At 42.1% G+C, this 12203-nt stretch overlaps 1 protein-coding gene across 1 annotated transcript; it reads right to left on the bottom strand.

The window, feature by feature from the left end:
- Window positions 1-5651: 5651 nt before the first annotated feature.
- plvapa (plasmalemma vesicle associated protein a) lies at window positions 5652-10343 on the bottom strand. Its single transcript, XM_076144937.1, has 6 exons — window positions 9635-10343; window positions 9118-9187; window positions 8311-9020; window positions 7107-7869; window positions 6820-6877; window positions 5652-6561 (listed from the first exon to the last, which is right to left on the bottom strand). Exons 1-6 carry the CDS (start codon window positions 10040-10042, stop codon window positions 6525-6527), a joined length of 2046 nt encoding a protein of 681 aa, XP_076001052.1. The 5' UTR covers window positions 10043-10343; the 3' UTR covers window positions 5652-6524.
- Between the last annotated feature and the right edge of the window lie 1860 nt (window positions 10344-12203).

Below are 12203 nucleotides of genomic sequence, written 5' to 3'. Positions count from 1 at the left end.
CGAGGAGGAGGAAGGTGATCATGGCATCTACACGTTACGCACCAGTCGTGACTGAGTAGTGACGACAGAGTTTAGTGGGGAAACACCGCACAGGCTACAAGTCTATGAACTATAACACGCAGGTCTGACATTTAAATTCAATACAATAATCAATGCATAGTATTGATCAAGATTAGTCCACATCACATAGAAAAACATTTCATTCAAATTTCTTTTCACCCTCCTTTATTTTAAAACTTCAGTTTTATTTATTGATTAACTCCCTTTTGCTGGTTTTATGTTTTTTAAATAAATTTTGCTCAAGATTTTTGTTTTTTATTCCAATTTTGTAACTGTATTCTCTCCCATTTATTTGTATTAGTAGTTTGTGTGTGTGTGTGTGTGTGTGTGTGTGTGTGTGTGTGTGTGTGTGTGTGTTTGTGTGTTTGTGCAACCGATATTTATTCATTAATCCTACCGACATATTGGTGACAATGTATGAAATATAAAATTCCCTCCAATTCCACAAATTACCAATACACAAGTCTGGACACTAGATGGCGACAGTATACTGTAATAAGATTTAGATCAGGGGTCTCTAACCTTTTCGCCCCGGAGAGCTACTTTGACAAAATAAAAGTGTCCGAGAGCTACTCATTATATTAATATTAATAATAATAAAAATAATAATATTAATATTATTCGTAATATTTATCCACATGGCTCATTCTCCACCCAAACCAGCTGAATAGCGTCTTTTGTGTGAACATTTACAAAATGTTGATATCCAACACTCAACCCTCACATTTTGTATCAAAATGCACTTCAATTCAGCAACATGAGCTTGTTTTTTTCTGTATACATTTTCAGTGTCAAGCTCACACTAATAAATTCACATCACATTAATCTCATATAAAACAAAACAATGTTATTACTTATTTGACTATTTAACTAATACTTCACCTTTCATATTTCTCATTTTCTGTTTTTCCACCTATCACTGTCACAATATCTCTTCACATTCCCTGTAATTCAGGGAATTCCCTGTGGTTCCCAGCTCATCTGTGCTTCACATGCATTCAGTCTGTTCTGACGTTAGTTTAGTGAGATGACAGAGAGTGTGGTACTATTTTCACGAGGAATTAAAATAGTGTTGGAATGTTCTTGGAGTGAAGCACGTACTTGCTGGCCGGATGTTACGGTGTCACGTAACCAAACCTGACAGCAGCGTCATTTGTTGAACTGACAGCTGATTGGCTTATAATCGTTTTGTGACAAAGGAGGCGGGATTTGAATTTGATTGGAAAGAAATTTAAAAAGCTATACCAAGTGACGATGTGTTGTCAAATGTACGTAGTCTTTGAACCTTTCGGCGAGCGACTCGGTAAGGCTTTGCGAGCGACTGGTAGCTCGCGAGCGACTCGGTAAGGCTTTGCGAGCAACTGGTAGCTCGCGAGCAACTGGTAGTTCGCGAGCGACTGGCAGCTCCCGAGCGACGTGTTGGCGACCCCTTATTTAGGTGTTCCCATTATTAAATATCGACAATTTAGCCCTCTCGCTACGTATGTTCGGGGGGGAAACTACAAAACAAAACAAAACATTGAAAGACAGAAGCCACAAGCAAAATTCAAACAAAGTCAGAGATCAAATTGTGAGTTTAGTTTGTTGTGATTTCTTTCTTTTAAAAATGTTTTTCTTTGGATTATATTTTTTAAGGGGTACTTCATTGGTATACTAGTATACTACTAATATTATTAACAAGATGCATTAATGTTTGAAAAGATCATAGGCTGCTTTTCCATGAGCGTAGCGTTGTGGAACCCCTGTGACTTTCCAAGAACAAGAAAATGTTCTATCAGTTTAATTTAGATTTTATCCACAATCAACAGGATAACCTCCAGTCCCTTACTTAGCTATCGGAAACAGACAAACGTCCTCTCTCACGCCAGCAGCATTTAATTTTTTTTACCAAACTCACCCAGGGAGCATGTGACCGGATTGACATCTGGGCTTCGTCTTTCAACAATCAGCCTCGCCATAATGAAGTGAGCTGCTGTTAACACATCTGCTTCAGTACACTACTACTGACTGATGACTCTCAGCGGGTGTGAGGGATCGAAAAAAACAAATTGCTGTCTTGGCTTAAGCTCTTACAGTTTCTGAGCAGACCAGATGATCACTAATCCTCTGCATATCCCAGTAAAGCTCTCAGTATGTGATGGATAATCAATGGTGCAGATAAATAGGACAGTGTTGGAGCTATAGGCTTGAGTAAGTGCGTGGCAACTGACAATGGTTACAGCAGGTGACACTGTCGGGAAAATTACTGTCATTCTGTTTGCATTTCCAGATCCTACTGTTTCTTACTCTTACTGTTACTGTTACTCTAACCCAAGACAGACAACAGACATGTATGATGGTGTATTGCTTGAGGTCAACGTTTCTCCAGTGAATAGAAATTGATTTTTCAGTTACTTTAACACGTTTAAATGTGCAGTTCAACCAAAAAAACCCATCCAGGTTATCAAAAAATAAACCAAATACTTTGATCATGCTGATAAATGTTTTGGGGCCAAACACACACACAAGATCCAACGTGACATTTATTGGACAGAGGAAAAAAGGCACTGCAATGCTCAAACACGAATCGAGGCACAGCACAACAACACCAAAATGTCACTGCGGTTTTGAAGCCTTGTGCGGGGAGCAACATAGTTTGCGGAAAGCTTACGGTGCCGCAGTTCAAAACTGTATAAAGAATGTTTACAGGGGACTGCCAGGGGAGCGGCCAGATGGTGGATGATGCAACAGGAAAAGCACATATTGGGTTAAAAAGAAGAAGAAGAAGAAGTCTTTGTTTTGTCTGATATTGGAGATTCCTCCAAAAGGGAGGCAGTAGCTCAGTAGGGAGGCAGTAGCTCAGTGGGTAGAGCTTCCACTTGGGAACCGGGGGGTTGTCGGTTCAAGTCCCTGCCGAGGTGCCCCTGAGCAAGGCACCGAACCCTCAATTGCTCCCCCTCTGCGAAGTGTGGTAACGTAATGTAAGTCGCTTTGGAAAAAAGCGTCTGCCAAAATGATCGTAATGTAATGTAATTCCATCAGGTAAAACAGCATAAACTATAAATGAGTATAACATGAACAATAAAGATGTTAGAAATACAATTGTGTCAGTTTAGAGTGAATGTATGTGAGGTAAATCTAAAAGGTTTTTCCCACTGTATGTTTGTGAATTCTGGGCTCTTTGTATTAACCTCAGGAAACCTTTAAGCTCCGTGTGTGTGTGTTTGTGTGTGTTTATGACCATACACTCATCCCTTCAGTGTGCGATTGTCCATAAAACGAGAGTACATGAAGTCGAGCTGCTCACACACAAAGCTGCTCGAAAGTAACCCCATCCTCTTTGAGCAATTACCGCCCCTCTCCCGCCCCCCATGTTTTCCTTTCCATAACTCTCCTGTTGAAAAGGTCAAGGTTAAAGTCAAGGTCGAGCTGTAGCTGGACGCCCCAACGCTGGGGGCCGTTTTTCCCTCCCAGCTGTTTCCAGTGCTTACCTCACCTCCCCTGCTGGTGTTCAAGAGAAAGGGCTTCACCCCCTGATGTCTTTACCAGCCTGGGCTGCCCGGGGACCGAGGGAGGCCAGGCAAATAGGAAACGCAATTAGCAGTCACAGTTTAGGAGTAGCTTTGGCTGCCATAGACAAAAGAGGTCAGAGTTCTCCAACCCTGGGTAAGGAAGGAGGTCGTAATCATAAGCACCCGTTCACTTCCTGAACGGGAGGTGATGACGAGAGAGACAGACGCAACGGCCCCGACTTTTCCCCTGCGCCGCTCTGTGACATCCACAGTGCTTGTGTTCAACATCCCCACAGTGCAACCAGCCAGCGGGTACACACTAACAATGTGTGGAAGACATTTTGGCATCAGAGTATAATTGACATGTGAGGAAGCTGACTTGGGTGGATGAACACTTATCAGTGCTTTAAAACTGAGGTGGGACCAAAATAACTCTACATATGTCAGAAGTCCCAAAGAGTTCATCATGCTGGGCTCCAATAACATGATTCTACATGTGAATTAATTAATATCCAGATACACTATAATATATAACTATATATGAGTCACAAGGCTCTAATCCAACACACCAAGCACATGTTGCAATGCACGAATAACATGTTACGGGTTGCAAGTAATGGTTGCCTTTAATATCTTTTCATTTGATCCAGTATCTATTGATGGATCTGCTGCTTGTTGTTTACAGGGTTGGCAGATGTGCCAGCCAGAAAGTAGATTAAGACAAATAATCCAGTTTCAGGCACAATTAACCTCGATTTACTATTTACTTTTGATGATTTATTTTATTTTTTTACACACTTAAATGAAATTCTTCCTTTGTAATTGTGAGGTGAAGCTCTTTTCTTGAGGAAAACATTCTATTATAATTATGAGAAATCTTAAACTCCATTGTGCTAAGGTGCTTTTACCCAAGTGATGAATTTGAGAACTTTGTCCTCCACAGATCTTTTCTTTTGGAATACAATTGAATTGAAAGGAGTGAGGACAGCATTGAAATGAGATGAATCAACAGGAAGTCATGATGACAGGAAACAGAACTCAGATGTTTGTGCAGTCCGGTGCCATCACAGATCATTTCCCAGTGAACTGGACTCACTGTCTCTCTAATAAAACGACTCTGGGTGACTTATATCCTCACCGCTACACTAACAGCAGGCTGCACATCCCAGATGTGGAAAAACACTTGATGTTAAACAAAGGATATCCTTTAGACGGGAGCGAAGGCTCCTTTTTTTTATTTATTAATTGGCACCGACACAATACACTCTTGGCTCTTGCATTAACTGCATGTTCCATCCTTTCACCTTCCACTGAACAGGATGTTTGTTTGTTCTCATGATGCTTAGTTTCCCCGCTCCATTTTAGCTCCATGACAACTTTGTTTTTGTCCAAATTGGAATAAACAAATTCTGTCATCTAATGTATTAATTGTATTGTGCGTCATTTCAGACTCTGAAACAGAGAAATATGTCATTTTGTGCTCCATGCAGAGGGAAGGTAAGCTTCCTAAAAAGCACTAATTGCTTAAATTAAAGGCACTTGAACAATTTCTTCTAAGTATTAATTACAATGTGTTCACGTATCCATGGTGACAGGTACTTATTGTGAAGAATTCTGATTCAGTTCAATAATTGATGCATTAACATACATAAATATATGCTAGATGCCGATGCATCACTGATAAAATTTGACCAAACGGGAGATAAAACATCTATCATCAGATCTTATATCTCCAGTTTTGGAGATACTGAAATATAATTTTCAAGTAAACCATAACGGAATCATCCAAATCCTACACTAGAAGAAGTTCTTATTCTCTTTTTCTTTGTAAAGCTTTTCAGGTGACAAACACATGATAAATCCGCTGAAACAAGGCGAGAGATGTTCACCCAGTGAACAGTGAGTTATGGGACATTGGGCAATAACAATATAATATAATAATATAATATGGCTAATTCTGAGTTATGGTTGGCAAATTTGGAAGTAGAGGTAAAGTATAAGAACTCTAACATTGGCAAGTACCTGAGATACCTCTTTACCCCCTCGTGTTCCATGTGTCATCGGATGATTCCTCTGTGAACAACACTGACTCACTTGCTCTGGAGACATTCTCATTTATTTGTATTATAAGATATGGGATACATTCTTACTGCTGATATTATTTTTCCAGTATCATAAGTTCAGAAAATCCATCAGATATCAAAACAAACTCTATCTTCTTCCCCCAGACATGTTTTTTTAAACAGATTTTATTTATAGTATGGATATCCTTGTTTTCCAGTGAAGTGATGTGACATTGTTGCTTTTGAAGTGCGTGTACTGAAGTTTTCTAATGGCTCCTCCTACATGACATGAGCCTGCTGACAGGCTGGCATGTCAACATAAACACTGTGTGAGCGATGAAATGGATTTACCAGTAATTCATATCTGAAACATCACAGAGGGCTGGGCAGTCATTTGGAGACAATTAGCCACACAATAGGTGACGCACACAGGGACAAACAGCCATTTCCGGGTTTAGATGGGGTAATATCTCAAATAGTTTTGTTTATAACCAAACAAAGGTGACAGAAAAGGCACATGATGCAGCCAAGTTGAAGCATTTTGCTGTAATCTCTCAGCATTTACAATCTGATACATTTAGTATTTACAGTTTTATCATTGAGTATCAAAAGGACATCATACTTTCTCAAAACAAATGTGCAAAAGTTCCCTTAAAAAATATTACAAGTACATCATACAGTACATTTATCGATATATGCTAACTCAATATGAGGATATGAGGAGTAGATGGAATGGAAGGGTAAACCTCTAAACGTTTTAAATACATAGTATATGCATACGTGTGCATATATAAGCTTAACAGGCTCAACGATACTGCAGCTGCTGCCTCATTATTTCTCTAAGATGATGGCACTTAATTAGTTTAAATAAAAAGCACAAGAGTATTAAATCATCTTCATGTCAGGTGGACTAACCCAGCAGTCCTCTGGACAGATCCTGATTGTCCCTGCAGAGAGACAGACGGAGACACACACAGAGGGAGAATTATCAAATGGCCGCATTGATGCTGATGACGATAACTGAAGGGATTTGACCTTTGTTGTCCTGTGTAAACCGTGTATCTCCAAAATTCCGGAACAATCTTGTATTAATCTTATTCTTTAACCTCAAGCCCTACATCAGCTCTGTTAACCTTTAAAGGTGTGAAAGTTACGTGACAGATAGGTGGCTTTCACAGGACGGTGAAGGCAGCATTGATACTCACTTAGAGTTGGAGGGGGCGACGATTCGCTGCAGATCTTGAAGGTGTTGAAGGACGGTGCCTGAGGGGAAAAACAAGCAAAGGACTCAAGGACCAGGATTAAGAACTTGAACTACATACTATAGTATACAAAAGTATTTAGTTACTACTAATACTAAGTTTAATCTGGCTAACATCTTAGTCAGAAGGTGGCGTGTGATTACATGATCTTAGTCTGGATAATAGTCTTAGTCAGACTCATGTGGGACCAATGTTGTGCGTTTAATTGTAGCTGTAGTAATGGTTCTTACCTTGGCCTGTGCTGCCGCCTGCGACCAGTCCGCTCGTCTTCCCTGCACCCAATGTAGTTCCAGTTCCACCAGAGCTCGTCCCACCCGTTTTCCCTGTTCCAGTTCCTGCCTTACTTCCAAAAGCTGACCAAATGCTAAATCCTGAGTTGCTTTTAGACCCAGTGGTTGACCCAGAGGTTGACCCAGAGGTCGACCCAGAGGTCGACCCAGAGGTTGACCCAGAGGTCGACCCAGAGGTTGACCCAGAGGTTGACCCAGAGGTTGACCCAGAGGTTGACCCAGAAGTTGAAGAGGTTTTTCCACTTGTTGCTGACTTACCCAGACCAAACAGAGACGTGCCAGAGTTAGTGCTTGACCCTGCTGACCCGGAACTGGAGGAGCCTGTATTAGTTCCAGCTGGCTTATTCAATCCAAACCCAGTGGAGCCAAAACTTGAACCTGTCCTAGATGATGACCCATAGCTAGAGGAGGTGCCTGTCCCACTTCCTGGCTTACTCAAAAGGCTAGTGCTGGGACTTTTTAACCCAAAGCTTGGAGAGCTTAACCCAGTCGAACTCAATTTATTCAACCCGCTTCCAGTCGAGCTGAGACTGGTACCTGACCCTGTCCTGCCAAAAGCATTCGCACTAGCGGAGCTGGAAGAGCCGGAAGAGCTGGAGCTGGATCCACCTTGGTTGAACCACGATGACCCAGGTTTGCTCTGGGTGTTTGTGCCATACGAAGAAGCTCCTCCGGAAGCTGGAGATGATAACCCAGGGGCTGCCTGAAATGAAATGACATCAAATATAAACCAAGTGTAGCTGAAATAGAAGTTTATCTGGTGATGCCACAGGGAAAAATAGGTTAGAATATTACAATTGACATGACGCAGCTAAACTGACAAACACACAGCAGCCACAGAGCCATTCTCCTCCCCTCTGCCTACTTGTTCTCTCCTCTTCCTCTGCCCTTGAAGCGGAATCTTTGGCAACACACACTTTTATGAGTATGAGTATGAGCAGTATGAGCTTTGTTTCATTTTGAGAATTACATACAGATAGTTGATACTGCAGAGAACAAAGATCTGTATGCAAAATGAACAAATGCAACCAGCAGAGGCGCATAAAGGAGAGGATTTGTGATAAACTGAGCTAGAACCTGTGGATTCCTCACTAGCTGAGCTTAAAAATGGTAAACCACCCAATGGCAACCCTTATTGTCTTACCTTCGACATGCAGGTGGAGTTGAGGTGCCTCAGCTGTTGGTTGAGGTGTGCGATTTGTTTTTGTTTTAGGTTGATGCTGCTAGTCAGCACATCTTTGTCTCCTATCAGCATCGTCTTCTCCTTCAGCAGCTTCTCGAACTTTTCGTCGTACATAAGCTGGGTCGTCTTCATGTTCTCCTTGTGCGCCTGAATCATGCCGGTGCGGTTCTGGTTGCACCTGAGGAAGTCGTGTGTCATTCTCCAGTTCTCTGCCTTCAGCTGGCTGTTCTCAGACACGGTGTCCAACATCTTGCCTTGCACTTGATTCAGATAAACCTGTAACTTGTTCTCGACGTCCCGTGACAGGTTGGTGCAATTGGTGCGGATCTGCTCCAGGTTTGCCATCTGCTTGTCACAGGTGAGCTGGAAGGCGATGTGTAGTGGGAAGAGGGAGTCGATCTTTGCAAGGAAAGCCTTGGAGACGTTGGAGAGGCCGCTCAAGGACTCAGTCCATTCATCTCTGCATTTGACTTTGAAGTCAGCCAAGTTCCTCTGGAGAATGGCGTTATCCCTCCTCAAGTGGATGGCCTCCATCATTTGCTTGTCTCGGTCTTTGTTGATCTCCTCTTTCTCCAGCTTCATTATCTGAGTTGTTTGGGTGAAGTTGGACTGCAAAAGGTCAACCACGGCTCTCAACTGATCAACATGCAACCCACAAGAGCTTCCCGGTACTGTAAAATAAAATAATAATGACAAATTGGAAATAATAAACAACAACAACAGCAGCAATAATAATAATAATAATAATAATGATAATAATTAACTTACTCATTGACGGTCTATGTGGAGATACAGAAAGAGGTGATTTGCATTGCAACCTCTCGATATTGCACTGATTCTGTTTGAATGAAGTAAGATAGACGACATTGTTAGCATTCTCTTACACTTCAAGCAAATAGAAGTTTTTGCAGTTTACATTCATCGCCTGCCCGTGCCGTTACTTTGTCATAAATACTCCTAACGTGTGTAAACAACTAACTTTAGCTCCTTCTGATTAAAATTCACACAGGCACAGAGTTTTGCTGTCACAGTTTCTCTGTGGAAAGTGCAAGATGAAATCTTAGAACCAAACCATTTAAGATTTCCCATTTACTGAAAAACGGAAATGATACATCTACACAGCAGGAATCAGTTTAACCCAACATTGTACAAGAAATGTATACGCCTATGAAGATTTATAAGATAGAAACTATGAAATATATACTGATACTAAAGCAAAGGAGCTCACACGCTGAACCCTTTCTACCCACATACAATAAAAAGACAGTTTACAGTTTATTCTTACCAGCTGCTTATTGAGATCCGTCAGGAAGAAAAGTGACATGTTGGCATGGACGTACATCTGAGTCAGATCCCAGTTATTGCGGGCCGCCTCGGTCAGGGTGACGTTCAGAAGGTGAGTGAGATTCTTCCTCTGCAGCCTGAGGCCGACGTTCTCGATGGAGAGCCGGCTGAAGCTGTGCTCCAGGTCCTGAATGCGCGCTGTGGACGTAGAGTCCTGCTGTTTACCGTAGACGAGAAACAGCACGAGGCTGACTATGATGAGAGACTGAATGAGCGAAGAGAAGAAGAAGATGACGCGCATGTAGTAGCCGCAGCTCTTTCCCTTTGATCGACGCATTTTCTTCTGTCCCGCAGGACCAAATTTAGAGCCGTGGTAGCTGCTGTACATGGCTGATGGCGATCTGGTCATCTGAAGGTTAGAGACGTGGTATAAGAGGGTGGAACTCCAAACTACTGATAAGACCCCACTCCTGAATAAGCGAAAGCACAGCCAAATTCACAAAAAGTTCATCCTGTGCACTCTGCAGATCCGAGAGGTCTTCCTCGCCAAAAACAAGGTCAGCAGAACAGACAGTAAGATTAATCAGAGTTATTTCAGACCGGCCGGCAAAGCTCAGTCCATATCTCGCCGAGCCAGGATCAAGTTCAAAATCACTGACACAATCTAGACAATATGAGGATTGATCGCAACGTGTGTGAGGGTTGAGTATGTGGAGGAGTTTATAAACTCCTGCTGGGCCACACACTTCCTATGATGGGAATCTACTCCCCAGTCACCTCCCACCTTCAGCCAGCTCCCTGCTCTATTGGCTGCCTGAGCTCAATTCAGGACATGATGGCAGAGGTTAGGACAACATCACACACACAAACAAACACTCACAGTCACGTGGGTGCAATATGCATGCATGTATGAGCCGACACTCACACATTGTTCTCTTGTGTGACCTTGATGATGATGAGCCTGCTTTTTTGTTTGCTTTAGTAAAGGGCCAGTCTGTAAAGCTGGACCATGGAAATAACATTCAAACAGCTTGATTTGTTTGTGAAACATAAATATTTATTACCTGATCTCGAGTGAAAATACAGGCCAAGTTTTAATCTGTAAAATGCAAAGTGGTGCTGCAAAATAACCACTAACTAAACCGACAGAAAATAAAGTGAAAAATACAGAGTAAGTCTAGATAACGGCATTTCATCGGCTTGTACCTGTACTTGCTCTTTGACAATAAAGTTGAATCTAATCTAATCTAATCTAATCTAATAACTCAGAGTTGTACTTACTGTTAGTAGAGTACTTGAGTGTGTGTGTGGTGGTTCATTGGTTAAGAAACGTACCAGGTGCTGCTGGTCACAATGTGTCCTGTCCAGGCCCTTTGTTGTGTGTCAGTCCACTGTCCTGCACGGAACCAAGAGCAATAAGTACTTGAGCATTTGAATGTGACACAGGCCCGGTCAGAAGATAAAAAGGAGCTCCCCACACAGGTAAAACTGATAATATTACTAATGGCCACATTCCATTAGACGCTGGTTCACCTGCGTAACTAAATATGAAGACGCCACGTTCACATTATTATTCAAGCCTGTGTTGCTCAATACGTCTGCAGTCAGGAGGGGAAATGAGATTTTTTTCCATTCTGACTGATTTACTATAAAAGTAAATATATAACAATAACTGGAGGATGAGTCCAAATCTTGCCAAAGTTGCCAGTCTGCCATTTTGTGACTTAAGTCCAGGTTGCATTTAAGGCCCCCATCGCTCAAGTTCAATGCCACAACATATTGGTGTGACTTTGAGTGGGAACGCAAAAGTATTTAGCATTTACTTTGTGACAAAACATTCCATGTTATTGATTGTCAGATGTTCAGGGGGACAGTTTCCTTGTCTTTCTACGACACTCAGGTGATAAAGATTTCATCACAAGTCACGTTTGCCGCTTCGCCGTGAATGTGTACAAAATTTTATGGGATCATGAGCAGTGTTTTCCGGTGTACAGCAGGCCGGGAAAACAATGGCCCGTGTTGTGTCCGCGGACATTCTGGCTCTACGGCTCTTTGATGCCGTGTGTCTCAAGCCAACATGATGACGTTGGTAGCTGCCCTATCTCTCATAGGTCACACACAGACACACACACACACACACTTTAAAATGAATAGCACGGGACTGAGAGGAGCCGCCACTAGTTTTTCCTGCCAGGCATTGTTGACGTGCGAGGTCTCATCTCGACAGGAAGCAGTAATTCATAGAGGAACTGTTGATGGCCAACCCCTCAGACAAGATTCTAGATAAAAGCAGCCAACAAATGCAGGATATCAACGACAAATACAAGAGATAAACACTCAATGTTGATTTAATTGAGCTTGAAGTGGGCTGTTTTTGTCTTCAGGGTGGGGAGGTTACGATATGTTTACATTTTGGATCCACTTGTGGGTCGCTGCCAACCAGGCTGACACAGCACAGTTGAAACAGTTTGGGAAACGCGTTGCATAATTCATGCGTCTCACTAAAGCTTGTGTCAGCTAGACACTTCACATGCAATAAAAAACACTGTCTTTTTTTTCTTAAAGGGGAA

Source organism: Genypterus blacodes, unplaced genomic scaffold (genome assembly GCF_046128005.1).
Source record: "Genypterus blacodes isolate CSIRO-AG114 ecotype Tasmania unplaced genomic scaffold, CSIRO-AGI_Gbla_v1 ptg000029l_1, whole genome shotgun sequence".
NCBI classification, from domain to species: Eukaryota; Metazoa; Chordata; class Actinopteri; order Ophidiiformes; family Ophidiidae; genus Genypterus; species Genypterus blacodes.
This window is presented reverse-complemented; position numbering and strand designations above follow the sequence as displayed.